The 25,408-nt window shown below is 41.9% G+C and overlaps 1 protein-coding gene across 1 annotated transcript in view; it reads left to right on the top strand.

Moving 5' to 3' along the window:
• The window catches only part of plxna4 (plexin A4), a 251,605-nt gene that overhangs the window by 172,721 nt on the left and 53,476 nt on the right, over nt 1-25,408 (top strand). Inside the window, exons 12-25 of the mRNA XM_041030041.1 lie at nt 1,159-1,349; nt 5,078-5,229; nt 6,482-6,605; nt 7,737-7,873; nt 8,025-8,192; nt 8,295-8,388; nt 10,234-10,473; nt 10,901-11,047; nt 11,899-12,133; nt 12,379-12,521; nt 15,123-15,391; nt 20,456-20,522; nt 21,110-21,256; nt 22,292-22,451. Of these exons, the coding sequence (XP_040885975.1) occupies nt 1,159-1,349; nt 5,078-5,229; nt 6,482-6,605; nt 7,737-7,873; nt 8,025-8,192; nt 8,295-8,388; nt 10,234-10,473; nt 10,901-11,047; nt 11,899-12,133; nt 12,379-12,521; nt 15,123-15,391; nt 20,456-20,522; nt 21,110-21,256; nt 22,292-22,451 (2,274 nt within the window). The remainder of the gene's footprint in view (nt 1-1,158; nt 1,350-5,077; nt 5,230-6,481; nt 6,606-7,736; nt 7,874-8,024; nt 8,193-8,294; nt 8,389-10,233; nt 10,474-10,900; nt 11,048-11,898; nt 12,134-12,378; nt 12,522-15,122; nt 15,392-20,455; nt 20,523-21,109; nt 21,257-22,291; nt 22,452-25,408) is intronic.

Consider the following 25,408-nt stretch of genomic DNA (forward strand, 5'->3'; position numbering starts at 1 on the left):
CTTCTCCCTTCATTTCAGTTTTCTCATCTCAGCAGTTCAACGTACTTTACACATTTCAGAAGAGCAATATTGGCAGCTGAACAAAATAATAGTAATAAATAACCAATATATAATGAAAGCTAAAATTAAATTTATGAGTCTAAGTGTGCAAACTTAATCTATCATTCCAGGCTGGATTTATGGGCAAAGCAGGAGCTGTACCATAAGATATATATCTCTACCTTTCTTTTTTTTTCTATCCAACTCTCCATCTACTCATGGTGTACGTGGGATGACAGCTCAGTACTGAATTTTTAAGCATTCAGCATTCAGCTGCTGAGCTTGATTCATTTTGGCCACTGGCGATCCACAACTGTGAGTGATCCATGCTGGGACAGGAAAACAGCGGCATGCTGGGGGTTGTAGTTCTCTGACAGGAAAACAACTCATTTTAACCAAAGGCAGTGGAGTCAGGCATCAGAAGCAAATTGTTAAAACGTGGATGATATGCCAACATGACACTGTGCTGTGAGGCAAAGTTTGTACAGTGCTTGTGTGTGTTTGCAGTTGTGTGCACGGGTGCCTGAGTCAAATACAGTGTACACAACATATCCTTGAGCACAAGTGTAGAATCAAAGAAGCAACAAAAGTTGGAGAAAGAGAAAACTACAGAGTCCTCCTCTATCCTCCTCCTACCTTTGTTTGCCTGTGGAGGAAGCAGCTCCCAGGGCATCATTTGATGGACAGATCACACATGCATCTAATCACAATTAAAAAGAAAATGGCTGGCCTGTTGCCATGGAGATGATATGTTAAATGTGTGGTTGGTGAGCAGAGGCAAGAAGCAGCAGTGTAGGAAACTCAGAGAGAGAGAAGGGGGGTAGTATCTAGAGACAATGATAGATGGAGAGATAATGAGACAAAGATATCTCAACCAAGATATTCACAGCTGCTGACAGACATTAAGAGATATGGGTAAACAATCCAAATTGTAGTTTATTGTGTTTTGAAGTGTTTGTCCATCATTTTAGAGGCTTTTGCCCAAAATAAATTCACATGCATTTGCAATTTTGCAATTATTTGTTCAAAGGTTGTTCACTTGAGTTCTCTTTCTTTCTTCCTTCCTCTGCCATTACCTTCTTTCCGCTTCCTTCCCTCTCCTTCCTCCCTCCCGCACAGTCCATCTGTACAAGTGTGACGCTCAGCGTGGAAGCTGTGGTTTGTGTCTGAAGGCAGACCCGCTCTTTGGGTGTGTTTGGTGTAAAGGAGAGAACCGCTGCACCCTCAAGCAACACTGCCCCCACCCTGAGAACCAGTGGCTGGAGCACAACGGCATCAACAGCAAGTGCACCCACCCACGGATCACACAGGTGAGACGCACGTACTGGGGGACACATGCATCACTGTCCACGTATGTGCACAAATACAGCACATATCAAGTAAGCACTCCAATGGGCCAAGCAATGCCGACATTAATGTATGTACTTTTTTATCTCAAAGGTCATACATATATACCTTAATTACAGTTCACTGATGGGAGCCTACTTACACTCATCACCACTTAGACGTTGTGGCAGTTGATCATTTCTGAGGCTGAGTCACCACCATCTATTCAGTCTGACAGCATTTGTGAGAACAATATATTTTACACCTTTTCAAGGTGCAGTTACACATCTCACTCATCAAAACGTTTCACAGATAATGATATACTGCAATCACAATAACAGCAATCATGTAAATTGGCATTTCAGATGTCTTTTCTCAAAACTGGAAGATAGACAGTGGTTATATTTGATGGAACTCCTCTCTTACTGTTTTTTTGAGTCTTTTATTTTCAAATTTTATTTAAATTAATTTTAAAACTCCCTGTCACACCCACATACAATTTTAAGGAGGGCGTCACTCAAAAGGAGTAGGTAGCAAGAGACAATCCTGGTTTTTCAGATGACTAATGGTTTATCAATTCTGATTACATTTTTATATCAAATTTGATGCAAGCATTGGTAAGATGTGCCCATAAAGGGTTGCCAATTTTTTTTTACAAAGGTGTTGTGTTCATTAGATCTTATTCTTAGACTCAGATTGTCTATGTAAGAAAGAGACAAATCATCCTTGTTCTTGCTAGTTATCAATCAACTCTGCACAGATGGTCACGTAGACCCCCACTTAACCCCGCATGCTCCTGCAAACCGCAAACACTGCATGAGGCAAATAGACTTGACCGGTGCAAGACATATAAAAAGGGGCAATAGCAGGATGGATAAGGTGAGATGAAGGATAAGAGGATACAAAGGAAAGATGGATGGAAAGATGCCCAGATGGAGAGAGAGGAGGATGGATTGGGTTTACATGAAAGAGCGGTGTGATGACGTACGGGTAGTCTGAGCCAGAATAGAGTCACAAGAGGCCGAAGGGGTGGAAGAAGACCCACACCTTACCCCCCTCCCCTTTTACCCATGATGGATGTAAGGGTCGTCTCTACATCCGTTTCCCAAGGAGGAGTGTTAGGAGCAGATGGTGACTGACTAGAGTTGAAGGGATGAAGCAAAGCGTGAATGAAAAAGACAGAGCAGGGAATCCCCTCCGGTGTCCTGGAGAGTGATGGGTTTGAACAGACAGAGGGAAGAGGGATACAGGAATGGAAGAGTAGTAATCCCTTCTCTGGTTTCCACTCCCCACAGCATCATAGATGCACCAGCACACAGTTAAGTGGGTGACCTTGGTGGAGATTTGGTGAGATCAGCACCATAAACCTGACAGTTTCATGTAGCTTTGGATGCACCATGAAGTCTGGAGTGTTTGGACTTCAAGGACATAGACATCTCCAAAACAGTGGACTTAATTACTTGACGTTCTCTTCTTCTCATTGATAACCTAAATCATTGTAATTATTTGTATTCAGGCAAAATCAAACCAACCCTCCTCTGGAGCAAGGTGATGAAAAGATGGAGAAATTTTGTCCCTTGTTCAACTTATTAAAGAGCCCGGATCAGTCAGGTGCACTCTATCATTCCTCCACTCTTGTGTTTGTCTTCAGCCCGAACAGTGGATTTATTCTTGGAGATGAGTCCTGTATTTCTCTTTACATCCCTGAGGCTGCAGCAGGGACATATTGCACCCTTCTCACGTCCCCCATAAAAACTGTCAGTGGGTGAGGAGTGAGGACTTTTCCAAGACGACCGGGGCCCTAATGCATTCTAATACGCTTCATTATAATGACATCTCCCATCAACAATATGAGGAGGAGAGACTCACAGAGAGAGATGGAAAAAGAAAGGGCGAGAGAGGGAGAAGTGATTAAGTGTTTGCCTCTACCCAACCGTCAATTATCTTGTCAAAGTCACAAATCTAATCAACGCCTCATTGCGTCTCTCCCTCTCTCTCTCTCGCACATTCTTTTGCTCCTTTTTTTTCCTTCGCTGTTTCTTTTTAGGTCTTTGTCCCTCTTCATCCTCCATATTTGCTAATAAATAGAGAGCCACGATGCATTGTGTGCAATCTTTTTAATTGCACGTATTGTAGCCCCAATCCCAGAAGGCTCTTTTTTTCATTAAGTTTTCAGCAGGGAGCCTTATTAATCAGAGACATTGAACCATACGATAACGATATCTCCCAAATGACAGCCACAGGACTTGTGTTGTGCATGACCTGGCTTGAGCTTGCCTCTGTCATTCAATTGGCTTGTTCCTTTCAAGCCCGGCTACTTCAATTTGTTTAATTCACTTCTCTAAAAAATAATTAAATAGTCAAATTAAAATCTTTTGATGCACATGTAGTATTAACATAAGGATTATCATACTACAAAATACAAGAGCTTCAAGCCGTAAGATAAGGCCACACACACTAACTCAGCACTTTACCTGTGAACACCACAAGGGGTCATGCAGCAAAGTATAAGCTGAGCAGTGAAACAATGAGAGTCTTAGCCCCAGTGAAAATCCTTGGGATCAGATTTTTCAGGGGAATGGTGACACAGCACCATTAAAGCTGGGCCCCTGCCTGCGGCACAGAGGACTTCTATTTGGCAGAGATAGATGGGGACAGACTATTCTGTGTCTGTATCTAACATCCATCCATCTGGGCTGGCCTAATGATGTGTACGCACGCAGTCACTGGCCAAAAAGTAATTGTGTGAGTAAAGTGTTGATGGATGTTGGAACCTCCTCATCAACGATGAGAGATGTTACGGATAAATCAAGGGACACTGATTGCCGCAAAGATGTCACCTAATGCCAGGTTTTTCAAGTTAATCTTATGTAATAGATTGTTGTGGATTTCAGTGAACACAGGATTGAGCAATGACAGTCCCTTGACCCTGAGTCTTGACCCTTTAGCTGTCATTGGAGCTATTACTTTGTCGTTTATGATCTCTTTTCTGCAGCCATCCCCCCATTCTTCAAAAAAGAGTCATTTTTCCCAAGAGTTACATAATGTGTGAATAGAAACAGTTAATGCTTATCCCCTATTAGTTTTGAAGAAAAAATTAATCCTATCATTCCTCATCTGTTTGTCCTTCTACACCTGATTATTGTTTTTGAAGAGGGCTTTTGTCAATACACAAGAACCAAAACACTAAAATTAGAAACATTGCTGTCTGACAGGCTGACCACTAACGCTCTTTATCTCACACCATTTGGGAAGTTATCATTTTGGCTGAAATATGCTTGAGTAGGAGTTTATTATCAGACACTAGTAAACAGTCCTTTCTGCTTCTCCACTAGCTTGATAAAGCTCCCTCGTGATAACACTGTATAACATGAATTTACTGTACAGTTTTCTTAATCCTTGGTAAAGAAATTTGAACCTAGGAAATATATGGCACAATGTATTGATATCAGAGGCTTACTGCAGCCATCATAAACCTTTTATCTGTACTTTTTACTGGACTCTATGTTTTAACAATATTAAGTGCCAGTCACTTGCTTAAAATCAATCATGTTATTTTTTTTTCTGAAATGCACAGTAAAATTGACATTTAATACATTTGAGTTTTTCAGTCCAGAACATTGTGTTGTGCAGTGCTCTAATGCTTGTTGTTCAGGAAAAACAAGCAAAATCACTTTTCCAAAATAATAAATTTAGATTTGAATTTCAACAGATCACCCCTCTCCGGGGTCCCAGGGAGGGAGGCACGCTGGTGACTATCCGTGGTGAGAATCTGGGCCTGGAGTTCAAAGAGATTCAGGGTAACGTGAAGGTGGCTGAAGTGGATTGCACCCCCATACGTGAGGGCTACATCCCTGCCGAACAGTAAGTCACATTTTACATTGACGACTGACTCTAAAACATTGGCAGCACTAAGTAATTAGTAGCACGTCCTCACCTTTGTCATTCTCAACCTACATTCCTGCAGAGGAGTAAGTGCCATTAAAGGCAGTAGCCAGTTTATAGAACCTATTAATGGCGCATATTCTGACAAATACAGGTTGTAATGATCTTTGCACATTAATTTATCATTCTGTCAACCAAAATGTATATATTATCTCTGAATACAGTCTTTTCCAGCTGCACTAGAGCCATGGGGGACAAGTGAGACTATATTTTAAAACAGCAGCAAAACTAAACCAGGAATTCAGCATAATGTTTCTGCTCTTGCTGTAATCCCACTGAAAGCACTTTGACCACAGCTGAACACTTCATGCCCCACAGGGAACAAGGCACTTGAGTCACACACAGATACAACACCATGTTACCTGTGTTACCCACGCGACAGAGCTCTTACAAGTCAGCCTGACCATCTGATCATGAGTCAGAGTACTCACCTCAGGGTGTTTATGTGCATGTGTGTGTAAGGCAGCGAGAGAGAAAGTGAGCGAGTAAGAGAAATACTATGACATGACCTGTAAACTAAAGCTAAATTGGACTAATCCCTAGACCAGAAGAAATCAGAGTTTGACTTAACTTCACAGCAGTGGGCATACAGTACAGGAGACCTGTATGTGCACTGCTGAGGGCAACAGAGAACAACTCAGGCCTCCGTATTTCATAGTAGCACATACGCGCACACAAGCACACATCACTGTAGAAAGTTCAGGAGGTTGAGTGTAACTCAGTGCTTTGGTTCCTTACAGGTAGCATTTATCAAATTATTTTAAAGTAGTTTAAAATTGGCTTATCAACAGACCCAGTGCTTCTTCTGCTAAGAAAGTAAGTTGTATTCCAGCACTTTCTAAGCAAATGCTGACCCACCAGAACCTAGCTGTAGCTGTATTTGAGGTCACATGTGAAAGGATCAGGACTTTTTCATTTTCTCCCACAAGTTGGCAGAGAGTGTGACGTGAAGATGCTGCCAAATAATACACATTTTATTGAAGTTTTCACATAGGTTTGGATCCATTCTTTATATAATCTGCTCTGCATTTGCTGGCAAGGCGGAAATTCAGCAGGGTTTTCAAGAGGTTGTCGCATATGCATTTTTGTGTGGTGCATATGCATTTGGGTGTGTCTGTTGGTTGTGTTTCTTTCTTCCATATTCCAATGTAATTCCAATGTGTGTTTCCAGGATTGTGTGTGAGATGGGTAAAGCAGAGAAGAGCCAGTATACTGGGAATGTGCAGGTCTGTGTGGGGGTAGGAGAATGCAGGCCAGAATTCATGGCAAAATCCTCCAAGTACTACTACTTTGTGGTGAGTCTCTTATTTTCAATATTTTTTTTTTTTTTATATAAACGTGGAATTTTTAAACTAAAAAATTTGATGGTTAAAAAGACTTTAAATGATGGAATTATTACAAACAGAGTTTTGCCTCTATAGGCAGGAAGACAACCACATAGCATATGTTGCCCATTTCATGTTAGCACCTTGCTGGTTGTTGGTCTGTGTTCTCACCTACTGTGTTAATACTGTATGTACATGTTGATTTCCTTGTTCTGTATACTTGGCTGTGATCTGACGTGGTGTGGTTCTCACCAAGGGTGGGTCTCCCTCCCAGCATATCTCTCAGGCATGTGTCAGCAGTGAGACATGACTGGCAGTCAGTAATGAGCGCAGAACGAGAAAGAAACACTGGTGGTTATAAAAATATTTTTCTGCCATGGACACATAAAAACAAAATCATAACACACTGGCTGTGTTCTTTGAACACTCACTCTGCGCACAATTAATCAGCATCACTCGCACACACTCAAATAGCCTGAAATAAATTTGCAGTTGTTGCCATTATGTGCTCATTTTATGCAGTGTTATAATTTTTACTGCCATCCATTAATGGATGCTAGCCTAGGTTTATTTCTCAATGGGATCCTTGTACAGGATTATATGATGTTAGGTCTAGATGTCACACTACACAGCAGGCTGGAGATGAGATTATAAGGAGGCCAAATGAACTGAAGGAGGATTTACTTTAGGCCCAGCTTCCAGTGGACTACATCAGCTGCTGCTGTGTCGCTTTAATTTGAAAGATTTCCACCACAGTACAGTGTATGTAAGTGGGATTAGTCAGTTCAGGTTTATATTAACACTCTGAGGCTCTTTTAGCTGACAAAGCTCATTGAGTAGATTTCTCGTTTCTGGAGCCCACGTTTTATGAAAATAAACCAAAGGTCTGGTCATACAGGAGTATGTTTACTCATCTGTGTCTCAACCTCTGATTTTAGAAATGATTTTCCTATTACTGCTGTAAAAAGGGTGTTTATGTTTAACAAGGCTATGACTGTGCCACAAATTATTTATTCAGAATAATTTATTTTGCCCCTTTAATTCACTTCGATTTTACCCTCCGATTGACTTTTGACCTTATAACCTCTCCCCTTTCTCCAGATCCCAAGGATAATCAACCTGAAGCCCAGCCGAGGGCCAGTCTCTGGAGGAACTATTGTCAACATCACCGGCAGCCACCTTGATGCTGGGAGCAACGTGTCAATCATGTTTAAGGACCAGCCATGTACTTATCTCAGGTTAGTGGGGAACAGGCCAGAACCGTATGGAGAACTGTATGGAGTAAGCCCTTCTGACTGTTCTCACCTTCCCCTGATATTATTTTTCCCAGATGAACTGAAACAATGATTGAATACACATAACTGATGTTTCATCCTATCATTGCTTTAGGAGAGGAGGCCAGTGGCTCACCTGCCGAACCCATGCCTCCCTGCATGGCTATGGAAACGTGTCTGTGTCTGTGAGCATAGACAGGGCACATCTCCAGAAAGACCTGCGGTTTGAGTATGTGGAGGATCCCACCATCACTAAGATAGAGCCTGAGTGGAGCATCTACAGGTATGGTAGAAAGGCACATTTCAATTCAGACAATTCAGAATTTTGCAAAACAATCTGAACTATTCCTTTAACCTTGCTGTCAACCATTTATCTGTCTTACAGTGGACACACCCCAGTGACGGTGACAGGAACTAACCTGGACATCATTCAGACCCCGCTCATCAGAGCCAAATACAATGGCCATGAGACACTCAATGTAAGTAACTTCAAACAATGTGGGTGATAAAACCAACTGCATTGTGGCTGACCTTAAACATTACTTGCTGTTTTTTGTTTTGCTTTCATGTATATGTTTTTTTGTTTGACTGACTGAATTAAATTAACTCAGTGATCTATCTGCACCACCACTGCTGTTTCTAAGTACCTAATTTCCCTTGGCATCTAGGGAAGTCAGCCGTTGTAAATGTCAGTGATGTTTTTTTTTTTTTTCCCATGACTAAATTGCTCAGCGCCACTTCTAGGTAAATGGGTCAAGGAAAAAACTCAGAACACTGAGGGAGGGCATAGTCACAATCAACAGGTTGCAGTTGAATTAAAGGAGGATGATGTAATTCCTCTCCACACCTTTGTAACAATATGGAAGTTTTGACACTGAGCTAAAAGCCACAGAGATCGGCTCTTATCAAATTCTTTTGCCTTCTATTCACCCTTTTACCCAGGGGAGGATAGATAAAGCCATACAAGGGTCTCTGTGATCTGATTGAAAGAAGAGGGAGTAACAAAAGCTAGTAATGCTATCTTCATGGTCCATTCGAGCATGAGTTAGCACCACGTTTAACATCTGTGCTCACTTGTCCCTTTAGTGGGCTTTGTGTCTCAAGCTGCTACACTTTCCTCTTGTACTTTGAGCCAACATAAATTAAATGTGCCGACATAATTTTCCCAACCTCTTACTTTCTCAGTCTTACACGTCTCAGTTTTTGTTGTTGTTTTTCTTTTGTTTTGTTTTGTTTTGGTTTGGGTTTTTTTGTAGTTGTTTTTGCTGTTACCTTCCTGTAGCAGCTGTAATGTCCTGCAGGAGTTGCAGGATTTGTCAAGTCTGATATTCAAGGAGCCAATTAGAGTGACAGGCAATAGTTTGAGTAGCTGCATGGCAGAGGTTACTGTGGAAATGTGAAATGTCTGTGAATGAGACGGAAATGTCTGTGAATAAGACCTGTGCCAGTGGTTGATTTGTCAATGCCCTGACAGACAGAGAGGAATGGAGACGTTAAAGGGACATTGAGGGGCGTGTGGCATGACAATGACCAATTGGACAAGCTGTCCTTGTATAAAAAAAAAATTATAATAAAACGGCTTTGAGATGTGAATAAAGAACAAAGAACGAATTTAAATCACATCACATGTCAAAATAGAGACCACGCCAAAGACAAAGAATGGAAAAAAAACAAGTGTGAATCAAGACACAAAAATGCTGTTGCTGTAATTGAGTGGGAAAGTGGTATAGAGGAAGATGACTGACTGAATGAGAATGTGTCAAAGAGAAGAAAAGATCACAGGGAGGAATAACGGGACAGGGGGTAAAGAAGTGATGAGAGGGTGGGGGTGTCTTTCTGGAGGGAAATGACGGGAGGGTAAGACCTAGTTATCACTCCTGAATCTTCGCTCATCAAAGCCTGATTGTGGTGAGACTGCACAGGCTCCCTAACTGCACCTCATTTTGGGGCTTTCTTTGAGGAAAATACTCTAACAGGTTCCCTTTGCACTTTCTGAAATAGAGAAGTTTCTAGTTTGAATCGAGTCTCCAGCGGGCTTAGTGAAATGTAAACCTGTAACTTAAAAGATTCACACTAATGACTGTTGATGGGATGGCTTGGCATATTGTAAAGCTGGTGTATTTTCAAGTGCCAGCGTGATAGAGCTCGGCTTTCAAGGAGGCGATGGAGGTAATAGGAAAGTAAGTTATAAGTTTCGGTGCCAAGTATATTGTGATTCATCCATGAAAAATGATGTGAATGATGCTTATCTCTCTATAAATGTAATGCTTATTTCCATTTTATTTGCAGAAGATATTCTCATTCATAAATATTTCTTCTCTCAGTTGTGCCAGGTGCTCAGCCCTACATCCATGCTGTGTCAAGCCCCAGAGCTGCCCATCAGCCTGGCCAGACAGCAAGAGGTGCCTGAGCGACCCGATGAGTTTGGCTTTAAACTTGATGACGTGCAGGCTCTGATGGCACTCAACACCACCAATTTCATCTACTACCCCAATCCTGAATTTGAATCACTCAGTGTGTCTGGGGTGCTGGAGCTTAAACCTGGATCACCCATCATACTGAAGGTAGGAGGATCGATATCACTTACCCACATTCACTTGAGTCAGTCACTACAATCTAGTATTATCATTTATAGATTTTCATGGAATTGTATCATGATGATACAGTATGATTTATATTGTGTTGTTGTTAAATTTTTATGTGTTTTTTTATGTGTTTGATTGACCAGCGCAACATTTATTGATCACTGACTGTTATTAAAAACAAACCCATAGCCAGTTCCCCAGTTAGATTGATATTAAATGTACAGACAGCTCTGCTTATACTAATCACATTCAAATCCATATCATGTGTCACTTGGTTTGATTATTTCAGACCATTAATTATATTTTTATATACTTTTGCAGTGTGATCAGTATAGATCTGAATGCATCATTTGACCTTCAACTCGAACAGTACAAACATTAATCATGCATGAATTCTCTCCTGCAGGGGCGGAACTTCCTGCCACCAACCAATAGTGGAAATGGAAAGCTGAACTACACAGTTCTCATTGGAGAGAAGCCCTGCATGTTAACAGTGTCAGAGACCCAGCTGCTCTGTGAGTCCCCCAACCTGACGGGTCGACACAAGGTCCTGGTGAGTGATACGGCACATGATCCGCAAAGACGGGAGACGCACACACATACGCACACACGCACACACAGACACATGACCGATAGGCAGGCTACGGCTGAGAAGGCAGACAGACCTACAAATCGACTGGCAGTATGACAGACAGACGAACATTCCTTCTGTTGTTTTCTATCTATCTCCTTGTCCACTTCCAGACAGACTACAGCTCTAATCCAATCAGCTGTGTGGTTCCTGTTACTGCCCACAAGCAGACAAAAGACAAACAAATAAGCCTTCAATAAGAGGGATTAGGTCCCCAGTAAACTCAATAAAGATTCCATTTGTGGTTTTAAGAGGGACCACTTTGGACAAAGCGCTTCCTGATGTTACCACCTGGACGCAGCGTCATAGACAGAGATGGACACATGACTGTAAAACAATTAGTAGATGCACAGATAAACACAAGTGTGTACACACTGACATCTCAAATCGATATGTCTGTCTGCCTGAGCTTTGATCTTGATTTCGAAGACAGAAGTGCTTTAAAGACCTAAAAGTGATTCACAGAGGAAACATTATGTTAAAGATAATAAATATTTGTGATACATTTTTCCTTGAAGAATTCTTCCTTATTTCTTCCCTTCTAAGAGTCAAAGTGTTGAAGTGTTACTGCTGAAGTGATGTTTGAGTGAAGCTGTTCTCTGATTATAGCTCTGGTATACTCAACCACTTGCTTCATCTTTTAAGTATCCACCCGAAATACTAACATATGGCCCTTCTCTATGAAAACCTTTCAAGGAAGTAAATTGTATATTTATGCTTAGGACACGCACGCAGCAATTATAATCTGCCTCTTTATCTTTCATTATCACAAGGCACGTGTGGGTGGGATCGAGTTTTCTCCAGGTGTGGTCCACATCACATCTGACAGCCCGCTCAGCAGCACTGCAATCATTGGCATTGCTGCAGCCGGAGCCCTGCTCATCCTCTTCATCGTGGTGGTGCTCATTGCCTACAAGCGCAAGTCTCGTGAGAGTGACCTGACATTAAAGAGGCTGCAGATGCAGATGGACAACCTTGAGTCACGTGTGGCTCTGGAGTGCAAAGAGGGTAAGAGGCTGGTGCTGATGCACAGTAGGTTACATAGATTTTCAAGTGTTTCTTCCTCAATTGATCCAACTTGCTACCTTTGAAATGTTCTAAACTTTTTGAATTATTTATTCACTCTGTGTACCCAACATACTTCTAAATGACTATCTAACTGAGGCCAGTTTACCATCTGAGATTTAATTCCCATAAAAATACTATCATAAAATATTGTGAAAAAAATATTGTGTATCTGCTTTTTCCATCAGCTTTTGCAGAGCTCCAGACAGACATCCATGAGCTGACCAGTGATCTGGATGGTGCAGGAATCCCCTTCTTGGACTACAGGACCTACACCATGCGAGTCCTCTTCCCAGGCATTGAGGAGCATCCTGTACTGAGAGACCTGGAGGTATGGCAGAGCATTTCACAGATATTCAAATTATATTACAAAGGAAGTACCCAATTTGTTCAGTTTCATTTTTAAATGAAGGGACACCTTGTAGTTAGAGAAAAAGGTGCTCTTTTAAAATTACTTGATGAGATTTAGACTATGCAGGTGTAAGATTATGGAGCTTTTCATTGGTAATATGGGGTAAATTCTTTTCACATAGGGATTTAAATTGAGGTTACACACTAACCTGCTTGAGGGCAGATATTCATAGCATTTCCATCAAATAGGAAGTCCATCAGTTGTTTTGATCAGCAAATTAATGGTTCAGAGGAATTCTTGAAAGAGGACCGCTATAGCTGAAAGAAGTTGTAACCAATTTCCCAGTCAATTATGTGTTCTACTACCACGTATGTTAGTGAATAGTGGAAACAACATTAGTGTGTGTACCTGTTCTTCAGTCTCTATCAAATAACAATCGCAATGCAATTAGCCTTATTTGAATGCAATGCAAAATGAGCAAGCAAATTAACATTGTGGTGGGTCACAGTAGGTGAAATTGACGGCAGTGTTGTTTGTGTTGCTGTCTGGTAAACAAAAGCCTTTTGACGGCCGACAACCGCACTTTTTCAAAAACAAACAAGGCAGCCCTCAGATCAGGAGCGTGCTCTCATTAATATCTCTAACGATATGAGACGCTCCACCGTTTTCTTTCTCCACCTCAAAAACAAATTAAAAGTCAATCAGTGGGAGAAAAGCAAAAGGAAAAAAAAATCAAGTCATTTATCCCCAGTGGTGACATTGATAGACAGCCATAATTGAGCAGGTCGTCTTGTTCCATTAAGAGAATGATGGACCCCCATTTCACTGCCCTCAGGGTTGGCCACTCTATCCCTGATGAAAATTTCCCAGTAATAAGCAATATTAATTATGTTTTAATTGGTATAAATGTCGAACTGTACGAGGACTATAATGTGAAATAGGAGCCTAATGAAGAAAGCAGCAGGCTTGTCTTAGACGGTTGATAGCTGCTTAATTGTTATTGATGTGTCGGAGAATTTAAAGTCAAGTTTTCGACTGTGAGCCTTAGACAGAAATAGCACAGGTGATGGAAAGTCTGTCTAGGTTTACCGAAACAGTGGGAAGTTTGCTCAGTAATGAAATATTTAACATCCCAGGCACTCAGTTAAAGTGAGAATTACGTAGAAAGATATTAAAATATAGTCTGGCATGTATCATCTCAATAGAGCCTGCTTCTTGACATTTTATTTGTTCCTTGTAACAGCTGAGGTTTATTCTTAGCAGTCAAAATCACTTCCTTTCCCTCTATTTTCCCAACAATTTCATTTTACACCTGAATCCCATTTTGCTTTCTGCTTTTGTATGATTTTTTTTTCCTGCCATTATATTTCCCACTTCCCTCTTGATCTTTACGGAAACAATTTAGTTTCAGCAGTCCTTGTCATTTTACTGCTCCACCTGTCAACTCAAATATTAAAGGGTTCCCATGGAGATTGTGGGTAGGTCAGGTCGTTTTTCTGTTTTTCTGTACTGTCTCTCTATAATCCTAAGAGACAAGTTAAAACATTTTTTGTTGTTGTACTGTAGAATATATTTGTTGGGCCTATAACCCATAAAATGTTCACAGTACACTGGGGCTAACACAAAAGAAGGCTGAAAACATGCACGTTTACACACACAGTTTTTCCCTACATTTCCGTGTGTGCCTGTGTTCACACATGCACAAAAAAGGCAAGTACTAATTCACATGTGCACACACAAACACTGTACACATCTTGTCAAGTGGTATGAAATTAGACTTGCGATTTAACAATATTTCCCAGCAGATTACGAGGGGTTCCTCCAGGAAAGGTAAAAAGACAGAGCATATGCTGGTTGACAGCTGCATTGGGTGCAAAGAGATGCTGTCTTAGCACAAGTGCTTTTGACAGATTTAAAAAAAAGAAAAGAAAGAAAAAAAACAATCTCCATAGGTGCTGTATATGGGGGAAAAAAGAATAAAAGAAGAGGAGCGTGTGTGGCAAGTGACTAGTATAAATGGCGTAGGGACAATCTGGGCTCAGACGAGGGGAATTTACATCACTGCACTCCCTTTCAACTTGCATTAGTGTGGAACACAGCACCATCAAAGTAATAAACATTCCCTCAAGAGGCTTAGTGTTTTCCTGTCTTTACACTCAACCTTCAGACTAAACGTAACAAAGGCTGGGAGATGTTAAACTCTTCATCTCAGTAGATTCTTCCTTTTTCTTTCTCTTTTTCTTTTTCTCACCACTTTAATCCTTATTTATGAAGACAGATGTATTAACTGATCTGCTAGTGCAGGGATTTTCATGTGTTAAAGCTTATATCTACAAACCTGACCTAAAAATAATATTTATTATGCTCATTTCGTGATCTAAAACTTGACACTATTATCTTGATGTTACCGTATCATAAATAAAGTAAACCATGTGATCGTATTACATTCAAATGAACTGATGACTAATTAGGTCTATATGTCATCACTGTGAATGTGCCACACAGAATCTGTACTTTTTTCCCTCCTCATTATTTTTAATGTGTTTCAGTCAAGTGAACATTTCTTCTGTTTCCTCACAGGTGCCTGGCTACCGCCAAGAGCAAGTAGAAAAGGGACTGAAGCTCTTCGGCCAGCTCATTAACAACAAGGTCTTCCTGCTGTGTTTTATTCGCACTCTGGAGGCCCAGCGTGGTTTCTCCATGAGGGACCGGGGCAATGTGGCCTCACTTATCATGACAGTGCTGCAGAGCAAGTTGGAGTACGCCACTGATGTCCTAAAGCACCTGCTGTCTGACCTCATAGACCGCAACCTTGAGAGCAAGAACCATCCCAAGCTGCTGCTCCGCAGGTAGGAAGCAGGCGCTAAAAAGAAGTACAGAGTTTGACCTTATTCCTATCACTGTGTAACAAGCAGCTGGCAGTGGCACTTTTAGATGTAGTTGCTTTGCCACTTATTCTAAACCAAGAAGGAGCTGTGCAACCCATCTTCCATTTGATTTATCTTTCTAATAAAAAGTCAGAGGCCCTACACAAAATATTAAAACACTCACTAACATCCACATATATTCAGCTTCTCTAAACTTAAGGATTGATTGTGAATGGTTTGGGAAAGATATAAAAGCTTTGTATTGGTTTTGTTAGCCCTTTACTATCAAGGACTGGATATGCTACTCAGTGTTCTGTGACATGTTTGGATTAACTCGCGTGACCTTGAATTGCTGGCTCTGACTCACAGACACCAGAGTGCACTGCCATGCACATCATTAGCAAAATAATTATGATTAATTAGCAGTGAATCCAATTTCAAATAGCTCAAGAGGAAAAAATACTCATTTGTGAAAAAAGGGAGAGAGTGAAACTGTGAAAAGCTCGCACTCTGGCACACAGTCCTCCCTTGGATTTGTAGTCAAAGCCTTAATGGCATGCACTTGAGCACAGCACTGTATGTGATTATGCTTCCTGCCCGCGGTGTTTGGTAAATGTGATGATTATGGTTACTTGAGTAAACTGGCTTCCTCACAGCTGTTGTGAATGCGTGTGGATGTGTGCATGTATGTCTAGACACGTGTGCACATTGCATTGTGTGTTGTTTTGCTTGGGGGTGGTCAGTCAAGTCTTGACATCCCCAGATGATTTGACAGGCATGTCACAAATTAATTTATCTGTCTCATTTCAATTAAAATTCAGATTCTCCCTCCGGCTAAAAACATAAAACCAAAAGCATCTCTGCCAGTAAAGACACACACGGCAAGCATATGCAGAGAGGAGTGAAATGAATGCTGTTCATCATACCGTCCAGAAAACAGTGAACATATTCACCTCATGAAAACCTGTTTAGTCTCTGCTTGGTGATGCAGAGAGAGATTAATGCTGTCTGGGCAGGAGGCATGATTAATTGCAGCCAGAGCTCACTGAGCATGGTGCAGCCACTAAACAATGGAGTAACCGCTGATCCTGGCAGTAGATACAACATAAGAGATGGTGCGTACAGAGACAGGGAGAGGTAGTCAAGGACAAAGGAGACACTTAACGCTGTGTCACCTAGGGAGGATAGCTGACTACTGGGGCATGCAGGCTAGTAGTGAGATCAGCTCTTTGATCACTTATCGTACATGTCACCAGAGCCTTGTATGTGCTGCACACAGATATCAATGACATATCTCATTGTGATTGTGAATTTAGGCTGAAATTCTCAAGGTAATAGTTGATCTGCTGCAAAGTCTGACCAGCACCCATTGTTTAGGCACCGCCCATATGCAACAAACACTTTTCTATCACTTGCTTTTTTTTTTCCTAAATTCCTTTTCTTCTCCTTCTCCTTCCCTGTCATCAAGGGAGAGAGAGGGAGAAGGAAAACCCGGGGACAATGCCATCGCAGTCAGCCAGCACTGGAGGGAGAGCACATGTTTACAACAAATGCATGCCCAGTTTGATTGCCCATTTGTCATACACGCGAGTGGGATGGGCACAGATCAGACTATCTTCGTCTCATTCTTCCTCCTCGGATGCGCTTATTAGTCTTTCAACATGCCAGCATGCATTTCAGATGTGATGAGGCAGTGCGAGCAAGCTATGCCACCCCATAGCGTGGGCTTACAGGCGTGTCCTTGGATAACAGCTGAAAATAGCCCAGATACACAGGAACCAGGCTGTGAAGATGAAGCTTAATCTGGTCAAGGAAAGACAGACAGCAATCCCCCTCTCTTCTTCTTTGTCTTTCTGTTTGCTCATTTTGAGTGTTATTCACTTTACCTGCCTGCCTCTCTGTGCTCACTCTCCACTGCTCTCATCGTCTTGTTTGTCTTCAGTTCTGATGCTTGTGTCGCACTGTCGCTATCTTTATCTCTCCTCTTCTGTCTTCTACGTGCTCTCTCAATCTATGTTCCGAGCTCTTCCTCCCCTCCTCTTCCCCCTCCCCCGTTTTCTTGATTGCTAAATCAATGCTTAAAGTGCTTGAGCAGGGTGTCTGTGGCTACCCACTGCCTCCTCTTCCAAGAAATCTGTGTATGTGTGTGGACATGTGTGTGTCTGTTTCCTTACTCTCCACACACAAACACACATCCTTCCATCTGTCCCATCTCAACCTGTGCTGAATCACAACCACCAGGCAAGCTAACTAACGAGAGCCTTCCACAACCATCTGTCACATTCCTTGCTGCATTCTCCTCCTTTAACTCCTCTCTTCCCTCCATTCCACCGTCTCTCACTCGCCTCCACTCACCATCCTTCCCTCTTTCCATCATGCAGAGTCAAACTGCCTTTCCATAGCCTTAAATTTTATTTGGCTGTAGTTGATGCGTCAAAAAAAACAGTTTAGCTGTCGGTCAAAAGATGAAAGCACAATATGTTCTTGTGTTGATCACAACCTTGCTTTGGCTCCAGCACGGACACACGATCATCACACAGCGCTAAAAGTCCCCTTGTTTATCTATAATCTCTACTGAAAGAAGATTTGCGTGTGAGCAATAGATAGAACAAATGTCTCCATGTGCAAATGTGCATCAGCGAGTCTGTGTCAGCAGCTCACCGTCACTGTGACACCCTATCACCAGGAGCCATAGTGGGAAAAGGAAATGATTTCTGACTTCAAGCTGTGCTATTTTAACTGAAACCAGGTGACTTTCTCCGACTCGGTTGAATGTTTGATTAACACAACTGCCATTGTTTCCTTTTGCAAGAAAGGTACCTTCAGTTTAACTTTTTCCTTTACACTTTTCGGTTTTAAAAATATCAGCAAATAATGAATATTAGTTGGAGCCTTATTATTCTGATGCAGTGAAGGGTCATTCTACATCAATGAAATATCAGCAAAAGAGAGAAAGGCTGTTTGATTTGATTAGATGGACAGGAGAGCGGGATTACTTTATTTTTGTTTAGAATTTTGTTATGGATTTTTTTTGGTTAGCTTTTATGTTCACTTCACATCAGTTTTTCAGAAAGTCTTAAGTGCCCATTTCATACAGATACACAAATACATATCATTGGCACTTGTGTGGGATGAAACACGGATTCCCATCACCCCTACCTCGGTAATCATGGGAAACTAAGCACTGCCAGGTTCCCTCTGCTCTAGATCATCTCAGTGCCCACTGCTCTGACTGGCTGCCAAGTAGGCAAGCCTGACCATGCCAACACGTCACAGCACATTTCTCTGCATTAACCCAAACATAGGTTTTGTATTTTGAGTGACAGCTAAAAGGTTTGAAGAAGATTGTTTGAAAGTTGTGATACCAAATGCTAACGTTAGATCTTTAAGCTCCATCACAATGCCATTTTTATCCTTGTTCCCTATAGACTCTGCTATAATTGAGAATGAGCATAAGCAAACTGGTGGGGCTGTGCCAAGACTTCTTATTACTGCAAGGCTGGCATCCACTGCCAGAGGCACGCACACACACACACACAATAAACTCTAGTCAGCACACTTGGTAATTTCTAAATACATACACAGTGGGATTAATTTGTGCTTTTTGCATGCTAGCCTTAAAACAGCCTCACACTTGTCCAGTTACACAAACACACACAAAACACTGTCTGTTGGAAGTGAGTAAGGAAAAGGAAGTTTTAAAAGAAAAGGGAAGGCCAAACTCAGCCAACCATTTCTTCTTGTTCTTTCGTTCATTTTCCTTTTTCACTGCTCCCTCCCTCCTTCCTTGCCTGTACTCCACCTCCTTTCTCCAAGCTCCTTTCATCCCTTTGATAGATGGGCTGCATTTGTGGAAATGGAGAGAATTTGGAAGTGTGTATGATTACAGGATCCAGAATGGGGCAGCCAGAGGGAGGGTGGAAGACAGCAAGGACACATGAAAGAAAAGATGAAAAGTGACCTTGTTGACCCTTGGATCTGTGGACGGAGGAAGGGTGGGAGGGCCGGCAAAATAAAAGTGCAGGCACAGTGCGAGGCAGGAAGTTAATCCCCCCCAGGTGTTGTGCCAGTGTTGGCAGGGGGTGCCAGACCAGCCCACTGGCACAGCAGACATCAAGCCCCCCCTCAAGCCTCAGTGTATAGCCCCTTAAAGAGACTGTCTGAATAGTAATGGGTGGGAGGGCTGCAGGTGGCAGCCGAAAAACACTCAGGACAAAACCTATGTGCACATACACACACACACGGGCACAATGGACACTAATCCTGAAATATTGATGCCTATGGTAGTTGCTCATTGAAAGCAGAGGGAGGGGTGTGTGGGTGTGTGTGCGTTTGAGGTGTTCTGACAGATTACCCACACACCCCTGCTGCTGGCCAAGAAGGTTGCTGTCAAAGGATATCCGATCCTTGCCTCTCCTCTTTTTCCCCTCGCCGCCACCACTATTGTTATTATGTATGCATATTAGTCATTCACACGGGATCATTCACACTGTTGGCCCAGGTCAATACATACACACACACACACAGACATACACACAAACGCAGACACACACCATTTTGCCACACCAGTGGAGCATGGATGCCAGGCGGAGAAAGAGAGGGAGATGTATTCATTCACTTTCTATTGTGCACGGATCGAGTGTTAGTCCAGTGAATAGGCTAGGGAGCGCTTGATAATGAGGCCAGTGTTATTACAGAGCCGCTCCAGCCCCTAACGACATCAATCCACGGGGATCAAATAAAGGCTTTTAATTGCTTTGCCTCATATTAAAATCCCCGCCACCGTAGGCGAGCTGCCCTTGGCGTGCCTGAGCATAAAAGCCGGCCGAAAGATTGTCTGAAAGGCCATCATATAGCATGTGCAAATGCTCTCTCAATTCGTGTCTTTGCAATTATGTTTGTGTAACGAAAGCCTATTCATTAGCAGCGGTCATCATTTTTAGCAGAATATTTGATGATGGTGTTGAATATTTATGATGGTAATAAGAGTGCAGGGGATCATATGTTCATTATGTGCTTTGTGTCTGTCTGTCTGTCTGTTTGCAGGACTGAGTCTGTCGCTGAAAAAATGCTGACCAACTGGTTTACGTTCCTTCTCTACAAGTTTCTGAAGGTAAATCCGTAAATAGAATCCTGAACATTTTAAAGTCCTGGGGGGAAAAAAAATTCGACATGTTTCTTTTCTTTCTAAATTAGTTTATAATTTTTAGTTTATAACTTTTTAAATGTTTATAATATCAGTATAAGATCTCATAATGAAATGGGAGGAGAAGAAAAACAATGATCAATGGCCAATCTCTTGTTGATTGTTTGATAAACAGCAGTGTTTTGGGGCAGGAAGATGGGGGTGGCTTCAAAAGTCTGTCTTTTATGGCATTTTTCACGGTTTATCCATCCAACTTTTCCCCTCCAGCTTCATTTCAGCAAGTTTATAAATTGATAGGTGGTACAGTTTTCTTTAATTTAGGGGAACAATAGAGTTTGGGACATGATGTTTACAGGTCTTGCTCAACAACTTTGGCAGCAATGCAGTTTGGATAGAAACACTGCACAAAGCAACTACAACATTCTGGGCAGATATTTTCTTAGACATTACCAAACTACACTGTCAGTGAGTTGAGTGCAGAAATGACTTCAAAGTTTTGTTGCTCCCTCTAAACTTTTTTTTTCCTCTTCCTCTCTCTTAAAATCTCTTTGCAGGAGTGTGCAGGCGAGCCTCTCTTCTCCCTCTTCTGTGCCATCAAACAGCAGATGGAGAAAGGCCCCATCGACTCCATCACAGGAGAGGCACGCTACTCGCTTAGCGAGGACAAACTCATCAGACAACAGATTGACTACAAGACGCTGGTAAGGGGTTCACCTGCCCAGGGGTCCTAGGGCTAAAAGGGTGGCACTTAATATGCTTTCAGGGACAAGAGGAGAGAAAAAGGGTGGTTATGGGTTGTCGGTCATGTGATGTGCAACGGAACATAAAGTTGTCGTTGTCACGCTTGACATGCAGGGGGCACAGGAGTGGCGACCTCACTTCCTGTTGAGACCGAAGCTGTCAAGGAAGAGAGCAGAGCTTAGAGATGAGGACGAAGGAAGGAGATTATGCATGTGTATGTGTCTGCACAAACAGAGAGACAATGAAACTCTCTCCTTCTGGAACCTTTCATTTATTCCCCAAGTCTGTCTGTTGTTGTCCTCTCTCCACTGTGATGCGTTTGTTTCATCAGGGGAAACTCAGATGCTGTTTAGTTTATTCGTCTTTCTTTTCTAGTGTCACATCTGTTTGTACTCGACATTCTGGGAGCACCGATTTGCATTCTCTGTACACTGTAGATATACATAGAAGATAACACATTTACCCTCTTATTTTTAATGTGTATTTGTGCTCATCTTGTAATTCAGGTATTTCCACCAACACCAGAAGGCAATGCTGACAGAACTGATGAATATGATAATAATATTATAATTAGCTGGTTTACTGCTCATCAATTCAGGTAGCACGCTGCTGTTTCTCTTCAAGCTCTGAAGAAGGAAAAGTTTCCCTGGTGGATGATCTTTTCTTTTGCTGCAATTCTCTCACAGACCCTTTGGCAAGCAGAAAATCATTGCAGGTCCACTGAGTACCAATCCACAAAGCACTCAGTGTTATTAATACAAAACACACAAACCTCTACCAAGATTAAACATGCATTGGATATAGCACAATTTATCTTTTGCACCAGAACAACCTGGGAAAATAATTTTATGTCCAAGGATTTTTCAGCAAATATTGTACCTATACATAAAAAAAAAGCTATCTTTAAAATTAACAAAAGTCAACACTTTGGCTATGGATGCTATTTCCTTGGCAGCTTGCAGACAGTGGCACCCATGTGTGTGTTTCTGCTACAGGTGGTGAACTGCATCCATCCAGAGAATGAGAAGAGTCCAGAGATCCAGGTTAAGGTGCTGAACTGTGACACCATCAGCCAGGTGAAGGAGAAGATCCTGGACGCCATCTATAAGAATGTCCCACACTCTCACCGCCTAAAAGCCTCTGACATGGACCTGGGTATGAATCTTGGTTTTGGTATATATATATATATATATATATATGTATATAAATACTGTGAAAAACAGCTGGCATCTTTGGGACACCGAGTCCTTTCTTCCTGTATATTGCAGTTGATAATAGGATATTTATAATTCCAGTTGATGAAAAGATTTTGCTCTTGTATATCCCTATAGTTACTTTAAAGATTGTCAAAATATTTCTATCCATGCAGTGTTTCCCATCCATGTGCCGGGAGAAAGGCAGGCTGAACTTAGACACCCACTGATTTTCACAACGGCTTCCCCACCCCACCCAGCCCTTCCTAAAACATACAAGTCTTCTTAGATATAGAGAGGTTCCTTTTCTTTTCAACCTCAAGAGACTTGACTTCCTGGCTCTGTTGGCTCAGATGTCTGAGTCTGGTCTCTCCCCTCCCGAAACTTCCCATCGATCGACTCTCTTGTCGACTAGCGTCTGAGTCAGATGATTGATCAGCTAATCAATCGAGACGCTCAGTGATCTCTTCCTTACAAAATCCCTTTCTCTGTGTTCTTCCTTTCTTTCTTTCTGTTTTTCTTTGTGAGAAGGATAGGGAGTGTAGGAAGGACTTGATTTGACCCTCTAGATAAATACAGGCCCTTGTTGCCATTCATGACCCCTATGGACAGCTACAGTATGTATTTATTTTCCCCAGGTTGTATAATTGTATTTCAACTTGGGTCTAATATATTTGCAAATTACTTTAAGGGGCCCCTGTTAGGAGAAAGGTGTGCAGTGATATACCTTCTCTGCATGATATCAAGTGATCAAGGGTTTTAGCACACCTTGTGTGTGTGTGTGTGTGTGTACAGTACATTACAAATGCACAGACATGCATGCATGTGAGCATAACGGGGTTATCCATGATTGTTTGTCTGCCAATACCTACAGGCTGTCTCTTCACCATGCATCTTTCTTTTTATGGTTTAATATTGCCAGATGGATTTTCCAGGCCCCTGTTGTGTGTTCGCAATAGCGTATTTATAACCAGCCCCACATCTAAGATGGGCTGAGTGCATACTATAGGGAATCTGACTGTGATAGCTAAGTGAGGAGATTGGTTTAGCCTTTTGACGACACTCCTGGATAAAATTGTTTTATGGCCCCCTTTGGGCAGAATATGTTGTTCTATTATTGTTTTATTACAAATGGGAACTGGAAATTGTCAGAGTTAGCTGGCCACTCGCTTTGTATGTGTGTGATTGTGACTATCCATGAGAGAGACAATGAGTAAATGCAGGCTCACAAGAGGACATGTGCATGAAATTAAATATTTATGGTATGTATCCAACATTCTGCACTGATTAGAAAAGAAGTCTCTCTTAATCATGAGTCCATAAACAGAATGACAGCACATGTTTGACATGTCCTTTCACACCTGTAGTTTTTTTTCTTTTTTTCTTTGCTTTTCTTAGTCTTGAGCTGTTTGTGTTGATAATCCTTCAGTCAGAAGAAGTCTTACATTTGATTGTTTTGTTAGTTTGACACACTTTTTAATTTGAAGAGAGGTGCTTTACGTACACAGGTAATATCAGTGACTCTTATGATTGCTGACACACACCCCTACACATACAAACTCATATACACAGACTGATTGCAATGGCTGATAAAGATAATGGGATTGTGGAAGGCCTGTCCTGAGACAGATTGGCCAGGAGTGTTGTTATCCCAGGTATTGTTTTAATTCCCCTCTGCAGCAATTCACAGTCCTCCACAGGGCACCAGAGGAGATAGGGCCTGAGAACAAAGAAGCTGGGACCTGTGTTTGTGTCTTTGTGTCACTGTGCACGTGCCACCAGTAGCAAATGTGTGTCATGCATCTCTATGGAGTACAACAGTCACCTTCAGCCTTTCTCTTCACCACGAGCTTCCATACACTCCCCAAAGCCCTTATCTCCTTCGCTGCATTCGAGTCCACAAAGCAAGTCCACATACACACAGCCTTGCTGTTGTCTTCCTTCTGGGTAGAGACCACCGGATTTGGGAATCAGAGTAATCTCAGTTTGCTCTGGTTTCACACAAAGTTTATTCTTTTATTTATTCCTTTCTGCCTTTCTTTTTTTCTCTTCATTTCTTCATCTGTTTACTAAGCCCCAACTGGAGACAGGTCCTCATTTGCATCTTTATGGGAAGATGTACTGTATAGACAAAAACAACAGGAGGATCTTCATTTCCTGCAGATTTTTCAGATGCTAACACAATTCTGGTCGATCCTCCAAAGACAGGCCTCATCATACACCGCAGTGATTGCTGCTTTGTTTTCCTGTTTGTGATCAGGATAGGAGATGACAGTGGCCGACGCAAGTGGGAAACACAGCAAGGAGCACAGACACAATAACATATTCATAAAGCCCATGATGTCTACGAAAAGAAAGAGGAATCATGTGCTTGTTTGTTTTGAGATGGCTTTCCCTTTTCACTTATGATAATGTTACTGGGGTATTGTGAGATGTTTCTATCAAAGCTTTTGGTTTTGGGCTGAGGTTGCACAGATGTGTGAAGCCTGGTGTATATGTAGTGTAGATGTAATTTAGTTGTAAGGTCATGTAAATGCCATCCTCTTGTTTAAATGAAAGACGCTGCCATGTGCACTGGAAGTTGCTTGTTGAAAAGTATGGAAATTAGGTGATCTGCAGTCTTTGGGTGTATCTTTTGTTTTATGCTTGCAGCTTTCTAGTTTTTCCATTTACTGTTGGTGTAGATCTGAGTCTGGTCTGCTTCTACCAAAGCTCCCAGCAATAACAATAAGAGCAGCTAGGCAGGGGGCTTAGAGCAGTGGATGGGGGTTCGACAAGAGGAGAGCAGGGACCAATAGCGCCTTCAGACAGCAGAGCATAAGGGCCGGTGCTGCTGATGGAAAAGGAAGTGCACAAGCCCTGAGCATGCAGCTGTAATCGTACCCATCGATCGCACCAGTGAAAGAGATTGAAAGGAGC

This window comes from Toxotes jaculatrix, chromosome 22, assembly GCF_017976425.1.
Source record: "Toxotes jaculatrix isolate fToxJac2 chromosome 22, fToxJac2.pri, whole genome shotgun sequence".
Taxonomy (NCBI): domain Eukaryota; kingdom Metazoa; phylum Chordata; class Actinopteri; family Toxotidae; genus Toxotes; species Toxotes jaculatrix.